The following is a 16,699-nucleotide window of genomic DNA, read 5'->3' on the forward strand; positions in this document are numbered from 1 at the left end:
CAGGCATGAGCCTCCAGTACCTGGCTCAAATGCTCTGTTCTTAATTGTCTGTGGTTTTGATATTTCTCTCATGGATCACTCAGTGTGTGTGACTGTCATTAATAATAGTGCATTATCATTTTCAGTGTGTTCCCTTGGATCAGGGGCTGCTGAGCGGGTCAGTGACCTGTGGTGTTTCATAAGCAATGTCACTGGTTTACTCTCTCACCCTCCTCGAGTGGAGCCTGTGGAAGGAGACTGCCTTATCTCTGTAGAATTAATTACTTCAAATGGCCTTAATTAACCAGCAATGTGCTTAACTTCAGCATGAATTAATTTAGTTTCTCTCCTTTGCTATATCCGTTGTGTAGTCATTCAAACATATCCTTGCTCATCTTCAAATTTTAATCATTTTCTCAGTCCTGCTCTTCTGCCAGTGGCTTGGACAGTATTAATTGCATTTTCGACTTCCCTGGGTTCTGTGCGCTCCCAGTTGAGGGGGAGGCTCTGTGAGTAAGCAAAGCTACTTTAGAAGACACACAGTGCCCAAGAAGTTTCACCCGTTTTCATTTTTAAGTCTCTGTCTCTTTGAGAACTCATTGTATATCTGTTGATCTGTTGTTATAATTAGCAGGAAAATAAATTAGAATCCTCTGGTCCTGTGCTCCTGGTCTCCCATCTGCCATCTGATGAGGATGAGTTGTGATTCCTAGAGTACTTTCTCTCCATCCTTCCTGGGCTCACTGTTACTCCAGACTGGCTCGACTCCCCTTCCCTGTGTGCTGGACTTCGTTCTTTTCTTCCTTGCCTTTCCCACCTTGTGCTAGAGGATGGGCTGGCTGTCTAAGCCCCCGGCCCTGGAGAGCCACCTGGAGCTTGAGGAATTCCCAAGACTTTCTATAGGTACACAGATATAGAGTGGCTTTCTCTTAGTCTCTCTTCCGTGGATTCATAACTGGGAGTTGGGTAATGGATAGATCGGGGAAGGTATCCGCACCTTAGTGAAACAAATGCTTTCTCATTCAGATGAAGAAGGCAGTTGAGGGTCCAGCCATCTGTGGTGGTCTCATAGAGTGGGGGCTTCTCATTAAGCTCTCTGTGGCTTGTGGGGAGACACCCCTGACCTGCAGGCTCTCTAGTCTAGTACGGTTCTGTTTCTTCAGCTCTGTTTCTCTGGAGCTGACCATGTCATTTGTGTGGGTGGGATGGGCGTCTCATTAGAGCTTGACACCTGGCCAGCCTGTTGGCAGGAATGGTAGACTCTTTGTGGATGGTGTCAGGTTTTGACCTTTGCAAAGATCTGTAATCTGAAAACGATGGTAAATGCTACAAAAGTGAGGCAGTACAGACCCAAGCAGTTGATTAAGCCCGTCCAGACTAGCATGGCATGCCTCTTGTTTGGGGAGGTTTTGTTCTCTGTCCTTTCTCTGTGACATTTTTTTGGCATAAGGAGTGGTGGGCAGCAGTGAGGATTTATGCCTCGGGAGTGTGGAATCTCTGCCGGGTTCAGAAGCTGCCCTCTGTGCCTAAGAGGACCACCCCCCTCCCCCATCTCCAAGCAGAGCCCCCTATGTCCACGGAGAGCTCTGAGGTTTTGGGGTGGGAGCAGGTTCCCATGCTTTGGCCCTCAGCCTCATGGCTGTGACACTTTGAAGTGGACATACTTCTTGGATGGTTCAGAAACATTCTACATCCACATCTGATGCACCCATCTTACTAAGTGATCATATACCCATCGCACAGTTTATGTGCCATAAAATTTATCTTTCAAAACTTACAAAGGATAAAGGTTTAAAGAGCCCTGGCCTGGAGGTAGAGGGTTGAGTGACTGCCTTGGCTGCAGGCTCTCTCACTGGTGGGAGAAGCTCAGAAGCCCAGGCTACACAGGGCCTCACCCAGAGCCTGCCCTTCTGATCTGCACGGCGTAGTGGTTTTAGCACATTTATAGAGTTGTGCCATCATCGCCACATCTAATTTGAGAATATTTTGATCCCCCTGAGAAGAAAAGTCATAGCCGTTAGCAATCCTCCCCACCCACGACCAGAATCCACGGTCGTTCTCCAGATTTGTCTCTTCTGGGCATTCCTGTAACTGGAGCCATACCACATGTGTCCTTTGTGTCTGGCTTCGTTCGCCTGTAGCGTTTTGTAGGTTCCTCTGTGTCTGAGCATGTGACAGCATGTCCCGGATGCAGGACTCCCATCCCATTGTGTGGCTGGAGCACGTTTGCCTACCAACAGTTCACGGACATTTTGTGTTCTTTCCACTTTGGAGTGTCATTACACATAGTGCTACTGTGGAAATTCATGTAAACGTTTCTGCGTGGCACTTGTTTTCCTTCCCTTGGGATCTATACTTAGGAACGAAATCACGGGAGGAGGTAGTAAATCTGGGCTTAGCTTTTTGAAGAATTGTGGGACCCTTGTCCAAAGGCCTTGCACCATTTCTATTTCTACCACCACTGAGTGTACAAGGCTCTGGTTTCCTTCTACCTTCCTTGTACCTACTGTTGGCCCTCCATCATTGACACAGCCACTGAATGGAGTGTGAGTGTTCATGTGGCTCCAGTAGACATTTCCTCCAGGACTAGCGCTGTGTGTCCACAATGCCTGTCTCTCACAGACGGCGGTTTGTTGGGCAGCATTCCACCTGTTCTTGGTCCCCCACTCCGGAACTCACCACTTCCATTGTGAATTCGCCACACCCATCTTACACTTCCTTTAGTGGGTTCCTTAACTTGGAGTTTTTTCTTTTGTTTAATTTACAGTGTATTGTTACACTCCATGGTTGCCTTTATTTGGTAAATTTCAGTACAATGTATAATTAAGTTTCCCATCAGCCTTGTGCCTGAGCTCCAGACTCTTACCCCCTCACCCCCTCCTATCTTGGGCATCTCTGTTGCTGTTCTGGGTTGTCACCTGTCTCTGGCTTCTGTGGCTTCACTGGTTGAAGTCCATTATGAAGATGAGTCTGAGCCAGTCTTTCTAGAGTAGCTGTCCATCACTTCATAGTTCATCCATCCTGGTGAAAAGGAGGAAGGGGTTGAGCAGGTCTCAGGGTGGGGCAGGACTGTGAGTCTTTCCTGCTTTACTCTGTGTAGCTGATCTTTGGATTTACTCATGGAAAACTCCTGTCTCTTGCACCTAATGCTGAACAAATCTCAGAAGATGCTAGCTTTCTAGGCATCATCAGGGAACGCTGAGTGTGTGGAATGTTCCAGACAGGATGGTCACTCCACTTTTGGGAGGGATGGGGTGGCTGACCCTGTCACTGATCTTGAGTGTGTATGCAGTTTCTGCAGGACACGCTGGATGCCCTCTTCAACATCATGATGGAGAACTCCGAGAGCGAGACGTTTGACACGCTGGTGTTCGATGCTCTGGTAAGGGGCCTTCTTCTCATCCCCAGGCAGGGAGGGGGAGAGGATCCTTCACTGTCACCTCGAAAGCCTTGGCGAAGGGGCAGTGTAAGTGTACCTGTGCAAATATCATTTCTAGGGTAGGAAGGCATAAGCTGGGACATCCCTACCTGCAAATGTTCTACCTGGTCTTGTCATCTGTGGTTCCAGTTGTGCCTGGGGAAGTTTCCAAAATTGATTTCATTGCGTTGCTCATAACAATGTTATTGATTAATTTGACAGGTCTTCATCATTGGGCTAATTGCTGATAGAAAATTCCAGCATTTTAATCCTGTTTTGGAAACTTACATTAAGAAACACTTCAGTGCCACGTTAGCCTACACGTGAGTTTTTTCTTGCTACTTTTTCATGCAGGTACAGGGGCCTGAACTAAGAGCCTGGATGGTGTCTCTTAGCTCCTTTGCTCAAGACTGGCACTCTACCACTTGAGTCACAGCTTGCTCCACTTTTGGCTTTTGGTAATTAACTGGAGATGAGAATTTTGCGGACTTTTCTGCCTAGCCTGCCTTTGAACTGTGATCCTCAGATCTTAGCCTCCTGAATAGCAAAGATTACAGTTGTGAGCCACTAGCACCTGGCTCTTTTGTGTCATTTTAAAGGAATTATTATTTCTAGGATGTTAGCTAATTAGTCTTTTTGGGATTATAGCATTTTGTCTATGGCACCCCTCTCCCCCAATTCTATAATTTCTATTAGTGGTCCCCTCTTAACAATCTTAAAGATCTTGCTGAAAGGGATATATGATACATTATCAGAAATTCTGGAATAAATTTTGACCTATTTTCTACTTATCGTTGGAAATTTCAGTGTATGTTAGATGATCTGAGGGATGGATGCAGACCTGTCCTGTGTGGCTTCTGAACAAGCATTTGATGAATGCATGGGTGGGCGTGTCCCTGCATAGCTGGGCGTATCCCTGCATGGGTGGGTGTGTCCTGCTTGGGGGTTACTGGTTCTTCAGTGTGAATAAAACACAGTCCTGTGCTCTGCAAGGACTCTGTAAGGACAGAAGATGTCTCCTGTCCCCTGCTCTTCCCCACACTCAGCTGTATCTAACCTATAGTCTCCTGCCTGCCTCTTCTACTCTCCTTATTCTCGACAGGTGCCCCAGGAGGGGTGTCTGGGCCTGGCCACACTTAGCTGCAGCTCAGCTCCTGTTGGGCGTTGTGGTCCTGGGACCACGCTGCCCGGGCTCTGTTCCTCTTAAGCACCGTGATCTTGAGCAAATTGCTTAACCTCTCTACTCTTCAGCCTTGCCTATGCAGGAAGACCTGATGGTAGATTTGTTTGATAATACTTTTTGTTACTTTTATTTTTCAGTAATGGGGTTGAGCTCAGGGCCTTGTGCTTGTTAGGTAGCACTCTGTTGCTTGAGCCCCAGGCTCAAGCTCTTTTGCTTTTAGTTTATCTTTCACATGAGGCCAGTCTCAAGCTTTTGGTCAGAGCTGACCAGTGATCATGATCCTCTTACCTCCACCCCCTGAGTAGCTGAGATAATGGGCATGTAACACCATACCTGGTGTTTCAAAATTTTAATGAGTTACTACAGGTAGAGTACTTCACAAATCCTTGGTACGTTAAAAGACCTGAGCAATTGTTGGGTTTCGTTTATTATATGGCATTACTTGTTTTCATGGTGGGATTTATTGGCATTCATTGTGCAAAACTAAAACTTCATACTATTTATTTAAGAACATCCCAGTTACCATCGTTAGCAATGGTTCTCTTTACTAACAGTGTCTTGAGTCTAAGCTTCCATCCATGTCTTTGAGATTTTGGTATAACCTGTTTTTCTCTCACTGCACGTGGCTGTGAACTGAAGATCAGGGGATTCTGGCTCCTGAACCCCAGTCCTGTGCAGATAGCACTTGAGTGCAGCAAGGTGGTGGATCGGGGGTGGAGCGGAGAGCTGCAGACGGCCTGGTGCATGGAGAGGCAGCCATGAGAAGCCTTTCATGAGTGTTTTGCTAATAATGTCCATTTAGAGCAATTTGCTCACCCGGAGGACATGCCCCGTCGGGTGGCATGATGGACAGTTCCAAATAGAGCCTGGGGAGGGGCACATCCTGTGGCACCCACAGGCTCGGGTGACCAATCACAGCCATCGAGGGTTTGTAGACTGGCCTGAAAGGTGCTCTGAAGGAGATGTGATGTCTGTATGAGTGGCTTTGCTCCTCCTCTCAGTGCGGGGAGAGGAGGGCAGTGCAAGGCCAGCGTGCTGCGTTCCCCGCACGTGTTGGCTGCCAGCGGGCTGTGCTGTGAGATGAGGTGTTTTGTGGCAAGTTCCCCAATGGAGGACACAGAACAGCCTGTTATCCTGAAGCCAGCACGGCTCTGAGATAATAACCAGAGCTTCCCATTCAAACGCTGCAGTCGGCTACAAAGGAAATTTTTATTCTACAAATAAGTATTCTTATCATTCTTTGATACAGTACTAGGCTCAGGTGTTTAATTGGGATCTTAGGATTTACACCTTGAAAGAACACGGAAGTCCGTTGTGGCTCATGAGGTTCCTGCCAAATCACTGAAGGATGCTGGGCTCATGTAGTTGCTTTGATATTCCCTAGGCCACCGGAAATTCAAGAACTCAGTATTGTCACAGAGTGTCTGTCCCTCCTCCCAGATGACCTTGAACCTACATCTTGTCAGGTCCTCTCTTTCCTTTGATAAATGGTGATTGTTCCGTGCTTCTTCCCAAGGGTTAGACTAGACCAGCAGGAGGAGAATGAAAGCTTTAGCAGTGTGATTACGGCAACCCCATCAGAACGCCTCTGTCATTACAGTTCATGAAGATCAGAGGCTGTGGGTTGGACTAGCACTGGTCTATAGCGGAAGAGAGCTGGCTTAAGCACAGGAAGATGGTGGGTGTGGCTTTAGCACATAACCAGCGTGCCTGGACTCCTTCTGCCCATGGGGCTCCATCTAAGTCACAGACGCCTAGCTACTCAGGAGGCTGAGATCTGAGGATCGCAGTTCAAAGCCAGCCTGGGCAACAAAGTCCGTGAGACTCTTATCTCCAATTAACCACCAGAAAACCAGAAGTGGTGCTGTGGCTCAAGTGTTAGAGCGCTAGCCTTCAGCTGAAGAGCTTAGGAACAGCGCCCAGACCCAGAGTTCAAGCCCCACGACTGACCCCTCCCCTTCCAAAAAAAAAACCAAAATAGAGGCTCCCCAGGCCCTGGAGGACACCTAGTTCATGTTGTGCCTGATCTGCACTTCTGTGGCATAGCAGGGGTGTTTGATCTCTATGGAGACAGAAGACAGTCTGGCATATTTATTTTCTACTTGTGAGCTATGTTCCTTGTGAACCTTTTTTTAAAAAATATTTCTCTGATGAATTTGTTGAAAGAATTCCCAATGTGTCTCCTATGGAGTTTTTTGGGAAATCCATGGTGGAGAAGGTATTTAAAGCTGGGAAAACAGGGTAAGTGGAGTGAGGGAAGTTTATGGATTCATCCCCTTCTTCCTGTTGATAGTGGTGAGGTGGTCCTCCGTTAGCGCTTCCGAATAGGGTGGCTGGTCTACAGCAAGCTGTTGGTAACTTCCTCATCTACGTGTAGTGTTTGCTGACTTTAAGAACTTTTGGTGCATTGCAGTGGAGGCAACTTGATCTATGTAGGTCTTGGTGGGGTCTCATGATTGATTGATGGCAGTTGGCACACAGTTATTTCTTGTTTGCCATTTATGGTCGACTCACATGAGTCTTGCACATTCACTGGGCTTTGTTTATCCTTTTTCCTAGTTGTGTCTTTCCATGAACTTCTATTTGTAATTTTGTTGAAGCCTCATTCAGCATTTTAACATACAGGGGTTGAGTTTCGTGGCTAAAGTAGCTTTGTCTTACCATTGTCTACATTGTCCTGCGTGGTGACCTAGTGCTAGACGTGTGTGGCTATTTAAATAAAATACATTTAAACATTTATGTTTTGCCAGGCCCATTTCCACTGGCCATGTCCTGTATCTACTGGGTGGCTACCACCATGGGCAGCTCAGCCATAAAGGGAATCTGTCACTGAAGAAAGTTCTTTTTGTGGCTTTATGCTTTTAGCCATAAGTCTCAATTATGCTGAAAGTGCATTTGATGAAATTCACCATCTGTTTATAATAAAACCTGTAATAGCAATAGCAAATCATGAAATTAAGAGAACTTCCTTACTCTTGATAAAAACCCATCAGCATGGAGTTGTGGTTAATTTAATGATTAGTGCTGAAATTCTAAAGCTTTTTCCCTATTTTTGGGAACATGGAAAGGCTGTCTGGTATCATCATGCTTGTTGATGAGTGAACAGGAATGAGGATGCAAAAACTAAGTTATTTAAAAATGGGAAGAAAGTAGTAGGACTGTTTTTCCACCTGCTGTGAATTTTGGCCATAAAAAAACTATAAAGAATCTAGGTAACATAAGCCCAAAACCAAATGAACAAAATTATTAGAACTAGTAGATAAACCTAGGAAAAGTGAAATAGAAAGCTTGATTTAATAATTCTACTATCTAAGTCCAGTGCCCGTGGCTCATTCCTGTAATCCTAGCCACTCAGGAGGCTGAGATCTGAGGATCTCAGTTCAAAACCAGCCTGGGTAGGAAAAGCTGTGAAACTCTTTTCTCCAATAAACCATCAGAAAAACCGGAAGTGGCACTGTGGCTCAACTGGTAGAGTGCAAGCCTTGAGCTGAAGAGCTGAGGAACAGCACCCAGGCCCTGAGTTCAAGCCCTATGACTAACAAAAATAAAAAATTAAAAAAATTAAAAAATCTACAATCTGTACATATACCCAAATATGATGTGGTATTACATAAATGTACTCATTATTTTTCTGTTAGGAAAGCTATCTACACAGTCAAAAAAAATACAACCTAAACACAGAAACACCAATTTTAGGTGTACGAAGAATTGGGGGGGGGTCTATGATGCTCTATGAAATTTAAGGGTAGTGCAGTTTACTGAATTATCAAAAATGACTAGATATCCAGGGATACCTGAAGGGTGGCAGGGGGAGTCTCCTATGCTGCGGACATCTTAGTGAAGATTCCAGGTGTGGTCATTTCCCACACTTACCCTTGGCCTGGGCCTCCATCACAAACAGGAAGCTGACGAAGGTACTAAGGACCTATGTGGATGGTGCAGAGAAGCCTGGTATCAACGAACAGCTGTACAAAGCCATGAAGGCATTGGAGTACATCTTCAAGTTCATCGTGCGCTCCAGGATCCTGTTCAATCAGTAAGTATGCTCACAGGAAATCCTGTGAGAAGCCTTTCCTCCTTTCTTCCTCCTTTCCCCTGCTCTGCCACCTTCTATTCCTTTTCTTCCTTCCTACTTGGTATCCCCTGTGACATAGCACCTGTTGATCAAGGACTGCGGTGGCATTGCCCAGTGACCCTATCCTGGCCCTGTGCTGTCAAAGGCTGGCCCTGCTGAGATTGTGTGCTACCAGGGCTGGGGTGTTTGCCTTCTAGCCAGATGCTGTCTGCCAACAGCTTAGGCATGCCTCCCACGTAGTGTCGGACGTCCATTACAGCTCTGAGCACTCTACAGTATGTCTTCATATAGCAAAACACCCAAAAAAACTAGCAGAAATGAAGCAAGCAGAAACAACACAAAGCCCAAATCAAGTGAAATTGCTTCACTTGGGGGAGACACAGGGGCTTTCCCCTCACCTCCTTTCATCTGAGTCTGATTTGCCGAGAGATTCCAACCAGCACAGATTCCAGCCAGCACAGCTCAGCTTCTGTTCTCCATGCTTTGGCTTCCTGGCATCTCTTAATCACTCTGCATCAGTTTAGGGATTATTTTCAAGCTTTAAAGTAAATTGGGGGTATTTATGACTTCATTAATTTATAGAGAATGAATATCTTGCATATTAATATTTATAATAGTAAGAGCCACGCGGATTAACTAAAAGAACCTTCTGTTGGCTTACATTATTTCACTGGATGGAGAGTTGGCATTGGACTTGCTCTTACTTTGGGTGGGGGAGAGGGTTGGCTATTTTGTGGGTAATTTACCATGCACCTGTTAGTGTCTGTGGTTATTCTCAATTCTCAATTGATGGCCTTGCTATGGTGAGTTCCCCCGAGAGTTCCTCTACATCACAGATCTCATGTTCACCTTTAAACAGTGCATTACTCATCCTGATACCTGTTGCCCACACCTGGCGTCCTAGTTACTCAGGAGGCTGAGATCTGAGGATTGTAGTTTGATGTCAGCCAGGGCAAAAAAGTCCTTGAAACTCTTGTCTCTAATTAAACACCAAAAAGACAGAAGTGGAGCTGTGGCTCAAGTGGTAGCATGCTAGCCTTGAGCACAAAAGTTCAGGGACAGTGCTCAGGCCCTGAGTTCAAGCCTCAGGACTGGCAAAAAATTCAAACAACAAAAAAACAGTGTGGTACTCAAGACCTTCTCAGTGGAAGCTGGGCACTGAACCTGCATGGCTCGGATCAGAACCTCCCTATTTCCTTGTAAGTGTATTTTCCAGGTACATCTAGAAGGGCCTACAAGAAAGAGAAGATTATTGTCTTCCATTGTCTCATGTTCCCAAAGTGGCTGTTGTGTCTTACATTCGTACTTGAAGCAGAAGAGAGGAAAGGGCAAAGGGGGACACTGCCCTGTCTGCTCTTCTCCCTGGCAATGATCTCTGCTATTCCTTCAAGTATTCTATGCTTTCTTTACCTTGGCAGAATGATGTCATGTGACTACTCTAGCTGCAAGGGAGGCAGGAAGGATTGTAGTTGCTTTTTTACTTACTTGCATTCGTTATACAAGAGTGGAGGGGCGGTATTGTGACATGTCCACAGAAAGGTATGGAAATCATTGTCCTCTGCAGTCACTTGCCCTCACCGCCCTGCCTTTCTTAAAACTATTTCAATAGTTTTCATTGCCCTGTTCATACATGCAAACAAGCTCCTTCATTCATAGGCTTCCTTATAACAGAGCTTGTTTTACTTTCCTGTCATTCTTTTTTTTTTTTTTAGTGTGTATTAAAATTGACCACAGGCTTTCACCATGGTATTTATGACATGCATATATTGTGTTTTGCTCTGAATAACTCTCCCTGTTGCTTTCTCTTTCCTTGGTCCTTTAATCCCCTGTTGATCACCAGCTTTCACTGAGACTCATTATGTTGTCTTCATGTGTAGCTGCAATGTATTCCAAAATTATTCACCCTCTGTGTCCCCCTCGTGGAAGGGAGTTGAAGAAGAGTCTGTCACAGTTTCTGGGAGAGAAAATGGAAAGATGGCAGAGGAGAGGCTGGGGGCTAAACAAGCTCTCCCATGGAAAGCAGTTTTAGTGTTCCAGTAAGATAATTGGGTGACATTCCAACTTTTCCTCATCATGTCTATAACCCAGAAAATGTCTGTCTGTTGCTTAATAATTTGGAATTTCCTTATTTTATTTCAGATTATTAATCCTCAAGTCAGATGGGCAAAACTTTTGTGTCCCTTTAGTTTGATGTTAGTGTCTGCAACCGTTGTCACCTGTGTCTCTCTGATTTAAATTTTTTTAATTTAAAATTGTAGCCCCAAGTCAAAAAAATTTTTATTCCCTAGGAATTACATAGAAACGAGGCTAAATACTCGGTGGAGGGTCACCCTTGCAGGAACTACTCTGTATGTGTTCAGTAAGACCTTGTGACTCAGGAAGTACTCTGTGTTTCAGTGATCAGGCAGGCCTTCTTTTCTGTACTGGTCACAGATCACCATTGATCCTACAGCCTGCTTCTCTCCCCTTTTGGACATAATAGAACCTGAGTTTCTTAGCTGGGATAACTTGTCAAAATAGCTGAAACTGTCTAGGACACAGAATATCACCAATCTCTATAAGGTATGAGGTGTCCAGTTGCTCCTATGGCCCTGGATCCCCATCCTTAACCTTATTAGCTGACCTGGAGATCATAGTGAATTGATATTCACAGCCCTCCCTCATTCTTTCCTCCATTTTCTTCCTTTTCTCCTCTCTTCTCTCCCTTTTTCTCCCCTCTGGCTCCCTCCTCCCTCTCTCTTCTACTGTTCTTCCTTTCCTCTTTTCTTCTTTTCCCTCTCTCCTTTGACCCTTCTTTCTTCCGTACATTCCTAATGAACTTATGTGTCCTGTTTATAAGCCAGACTGCAATAGTTTTATGGTATTTTCTTTTTCCCTCTAAATGTATCTTTAATGTAGATTTTGGCTGTCTACTAGGATTCCCGAGGGAAGGGACAAACAAACATCTCTTTTGAGATGAAGAACATAGTTGTAGCCACATTTTGTGGGTATGATAAACGCTCCTTAATTTAAGTCTCCGAATTAATGGTGTTAAGAAAATGTTTTAGTATCTGACAGATTATAGAGGAGGCAGAAAAAGCTCATGATCCTAAAAGCATTGGCAGTAGGTTTGAAGCCTTTTTACTTCCCTTCCTTTCTCTCGTGTCCTATTGAAACATTCACCTGATTGTAAGCCCAATTTTCTTCCTGTTCTGAGTCAGCCTCTAAAGCAGCAGCAGTCTGATGGTCCATGCAGGCTGTCTAGAATACTGAATCACAGGCAGCCCTAAGCGGGTCTGGTGCAGGTCTGGTCGGGGGGAGGGGGAGGGTGGTTTGCAGAGGCCAGAAAGGGAAGGAAACAAACCAGGCTCTCATTTTCTTACCTGCAACACATTTATTACCTTGGGAGAAAAACAATTGTGTTCACCGCTGGAATTGACAAGTGTGTTTTTCTTTTTGCAGTTGGAACCAACTTTGGAGATCTATTATTTTCCTTCTTCTTTTCCAAATGGTCTTCTGTGGGTTCGTATAATGCACTCGTTTTGTTAAATTCCAGGGTAATTGACAGTATTTATTCTCCCCAAGAACCAAAGAGTGAAACTTGGAAGATGAAGATGCAGAACCTTATTCTACTTATCTTACCATCTTTCTTGCTATGCGATTCCATACTTTTTTGTTTTGTTTAGAAAGCTCATTTTGTCTTGAAATGAGAACAGCAGTTTAAAAGCTCTGGCCCAAAGACATTTAGTTCACAGGGAGCCATGAAAGATCCTGGCAGCCAGAGGCACTTCTCTGCTGGTTTTTGTTTGTGCTTTCTGTGTGGGTGGACTGCATTAGCCAGAAAGCCGGAAAACAGATAGACGCATCCCATATCAGACCTTCTTCTGAACCAAATGACTAAGCCTGGTTATCACTTGGCTCCTCTGCTGTCCTTCTCAGGCTTTGTAATTTTTGCCTGTCATCTAGTGTTAGCATTGCAAGTAATTAGTTGTTTATTATTAATAAGTTATGCTGATCTATCTTTTTGCTGTCATTCTATAGGTCACAAAATAGGATGTAGTTAATAGACAAAGATCCTATTATTTGTTGATAATGAATATTTATTGAAAGTAGAACAAGGAATGAAGAGGTCTTAATCATCTGTCCATAGGTCTTTTGAGTTTTCAGTTCCTTTTTTCACTTAAAAGTAGGTCAGACAGATGACCTTTCTTGGTTAATTTGATAAAAACGAAGACTTAAACCTCTAGATACTTCATCAGCGGTCATCTTACATTTCGGAAAGATGACTCAAAGGACCACTGTGAAATGCTAATTAATTATTGTGTCTGAACATACTGGTTGGCAACAGAGAAACTATTTAATTTTCATCCTTGACAGACAGGTTCATGGTAGAATTATAACTATGTCAAAGGCTCATTACCTATGTTTTGTAGCTTTTAAAGCAGTTATTATAGGCCTACAGATTTATACTTGTTAAGTCTTTCACATTTCTCTGATAACATGATCAATGGGCTACTTGTTAGTATTGGATTGTTTTGCTACTGAGAAGAACGTCTTGGTTGCTTCTCTGGTCTCACGTGTCAGGGGCTGAAGTGATTAGTGACTAGGAGTTCGTGTCAAAACCCTCTTACTTGCATTTGTGTAACAGAGGCTTAGCAGGAATGGCTCTCAAATAAAGTACCTATGGTTGTTAAGTCTCATTTTACCTGTTCTGCAGGAAATGGGTATGATCTCTGGGCTACATTATTTTATTAGGAGTTACTAATGTAAAATTTTAACAGACAAAAGCCATAAAGCTTAAAAAAGGAAAAGACAGTATTACTGGTTATTTTGGAGATGACGTCTCACAGACTTTTCTGACTGTGCTGGCATTGAGCCTGAGGCTTCAGGTCTCAGCCTCCTCAGTAACTAGGATCGCAGGCATGGCCGCTGCCCCCTGGCTTGCCTCATTTATTTAAAAGTCATGCTTTTGTGAAATAACAAACTTTCAAATACCTTGTAGATGACAAAATTACCTTACTACAAGTTAAAAGGTCAGCAGATTAGGAAGAAAGAAAACGAAAATAGAGCAGAAAGTCCATTTACATATTAATCCTGCAATTATAAGAGTTAGCTGTATGGTATTCATACTAAGTTTTAAATTCGACATGTAGATCAAAGGAAAACATTGTAAAGCTCTCAGAATTACCAGGAAAGGGAAACAGAAATGAAACCACAACCCTCAAGATAGTACCATGAGCTTGGTTGTGTGACAAAGCACCGAAAAATCTGTAGCAAACCCGCAGAGAGGGGCGGGCGCTCACCAGAGTGTCCCTGTACCTCCAGGGCTGCTTACCTCCACGGGCTTGACGTCAGCTCTGCAGATTGACCCTGCTAGGGTTCCCAGAAAGCCAAAACTATCCAGACTCAGCCCTGAGAATGCAGACAGCATCTGCCAAAAGAGAGCTGTAGTGGGGTATACACCCAGAATACTGGCTTCAATGACTCTGCCTTCCTGCTTAACGAAGCCCGCCTTCCAGTACATTCCAGACCCAGCCTGGAGACTGAGAGGTGGCTTCTTGTGACTGAGAGAACAGAGGGCTCAAGGCTCAATGAGGCTGCCATTCTGGGTCCTGTTTGCTCTCAAAGTGGTCTTGTTCCAGGACTCTCTCATAGTTGGTGTCAACTTAAATGGAAAAACAATTCAGAGATTCTCCAGAGAGTAATAATACTTTTTGAAAATAACACTGCAGTGGGAACACGTGCCTTAGCAAAAACTAAGGTTGAAGCAAGAGGGAGGGTTTTTTGTTTGTTTGTTTGTTTGTTTGTTTTTTCTTGGTCATGGAGCTTGAACTCTGGGCCTGGGTGCTGTCTCTCAGTGCTTCAGCTCAGGGCTAGCGCTCTATCACTTGAACCACAGTGCCGCTTCCGGCTTTTTATTTCTTCTGTTTATGTCGAGCTGAGGAATCGAACCCAGGGCCTCCTCAAGCATGTGAGGCAAGCACTCTACCAATGAGCCGCTTTCCCAGCCCCAAGAGGGAGTTTTTAAGGACACAAATAGCAGGATGCCATCAGCGATGTCACATGTCGGTGCTGGGTCTCAGTGGTTAGTAAGAGGAGTGTCAGGCATCTGCAGCTGAGCAGACAGATGAAGACGTGCTGATACGTGTCTCTCTCCCCCACACCAATACTGGGACCTAAGCACTGTCCCTTAGCTTTATCCCTCAAGGCTGTCGCTCTACCACTTGAGCCATGGGTAAATTTCCTGCTTTTTGCTGGTTAATTGGAACCAAGAGTCTCAGTCTTTCCTTCCTGGGCTGACTTTCAACCACAGTCCTCACATCTCAGCTTCCTGATGACCTAGGCTTGAGCCACTGGTGTCTGGCTCCCAGCCCCATTTTTTGGCATTACTGAGGATGGAAATCAGGACTTTCTGCTTGCTATGCCCCTACACCTTTGTGATTTTAGCTTGTTTGTCAGACAGAATGTCTTTGACTTTGTTCACGTTGTTCCCAATCTGCAGTCCCACTGCCTCTACTTCTGAGTAGCTGGGACCCAGGTATGTAACGCCTCACCAGGCCTCAGAGTACTTTCTGGCTTGTGGTTTCTTCAGTACCTTTTCGAGTTTCTTTCTTTCTTTCTTTCTTTCTTTCTTTCTTTCTTTCTTTCTTTCTTTCTTTCTTTCTTTCTTTCTTTCTGTTTGCTGTCTTTCTTTCTTTCTTTCTTTCTTTCTTTCTTTCTTTCTTTCTTTCTTTCTTTCTTTCTTTCTTTCTTTCTTTCTTTCTTTCTGTTTGCTGTCTTTCTTTTTGTCGGTTGTGGGGCTTGATCTCTGGGCTTGGGCGCTGTTCTTGCACGCTTCAGCTCAAGGCGAGTGCGCTACCGCTTGAGCCACAGTGCCACTTCTGGTTTTCTGGTGGTTTATTGGAGATAAGAGTCTCACTGACTTCCCTACCTGGGCTGGCTTTGAACCTCGATCCTCAGATCTCAGCCTCCTGAGTAGCTAGGAATGGGCGTGAGCCACCGGCACCCGGCCCTACTCAAGTTTCTGACAGAGCCTTTCAATGGTCCAGGCAGGGTAAGAAGCTTCCTTCCTAAGCTCCTGGCTTGATTTGGATAGCATTGGCAGAAGCCATATTGTTTTTATGTATTACTAGTTTTTTGTCCCCCACAGATTTGTAATGATCATTTTTCTCATTTAGCCATTTAAAGTTTATTCTTTTCCTTCTCTTCCCTCCCTTCTTTAGTACCAAACCTTTCTTTTTCTCATTCCATTTACTCTTAACATGTCATAATTATCACAGATTAAAGCATGCATCATGGGCTTAGCTGGTTACTCAGATTAATCATTGGTACTGCTTACCTAAGAATGTTCCATATAGCTAGATAAACAGAACTTTTGAGCTCCTTTTTCTTTCCCTTCTTTTGTGTTGCTCTTGTCCTGCATATTAATTCCACATATATTTTAAGATGCTATCAGACATTACTATTGTGTAGTCAGCATTCATTTTCTATTTATGATTGCTTTCCATCCTTCCTTCAATTCCATGTTTCTCTTGGGGATCATTTTCCTTCTGTCAAAAGAATTCTCTGAAGAATTTCTTTTAGTGGAAGTCAGCTACTGGTGTTGTTTGTATGAAAATGATCTATTTCGCCTTTGTATTTGAAGGATATTTTCTTTTAATACAGCATTCTGGATTGGCGGTTATTTTCTTCCTGCAGGTGTTGCTCTATTTTCTTTTGGTTCCTGTCATTTTTGTTAAGAAGTCCACTTTCAGACTTATTGTTATGTTGTGGAAGGTAAATTATACTTTGTTTTGTTTTTTCTTCTAGCTGCTTTTTTACAGTTCCTCTTGGCGTTTCTTTGAATCTTGTTATGTTCTGCTGTAGATGCTTTATGTTTTCCTACTTAGAATTCTTGATTGCTTGATTGACATCCTCTGTGAGGGTTGGGCAATTCAGGGTCACTGGGTCTCCCATGGTTCCTGCCGCGTTGGTTGTCTTCCCTCTTGTTCTTCTGATGCCTCCATTCATCTTCTTTGGGTCTCTTCATTGAGCCTTTGTAGTTCTAGTTCTTTTTAGAATTTTT

At 44.1% G+C, this 16,699-nt stretch overlaps 1 protein-coding gene across 4 annotated transcripts in view; it reads left to right on the plus strand.

The window, feature by feature from the left end:
- Positions 1–16,699, plus strand: part of LOC138803983 (dedicator of cytokinesis protein 1-like) — a 231,270-nt gene that overhangs the window by 92,111 nt on the left and 122,460 nt on the right. For all 4 annotated transcript variants that reach the window (XM_069988292.1, XM_069988291.1, XM_069988289.1 and 1 more), the window contains exons 20-22: positions 3,272–3,361; positions 3,620–3,720; positions 8,482–8,616. In XM_069988292.1, coding sequence (XP_069844393.1) covers positions 3,272–3,361; positions 3,620–3,720; positions 8,482–8,616 — 326 coding nt within the window. The remainder of the gene's footprint in view (positions 1–3,271; positions 3,362–3,619; positions 3,721–8,481; positions 8,617–16,699) is intronic.

Source organism: Dipodomys merriami, unplaced genomic scaffold (assembly GCF_024711535.1).
Source record: "Dipodomys merriami isolate MVZ:Mamm:240054 unplaced genomic scaffold, mDipMer1.0.p SCAF_35, whole genome shotgun sequence".
NCBI lineage: Eukaryota > Metazoa > Chordata > Mammalia > Rodentia > Heteromyidae > Dipodomys > Dipodomys merriami.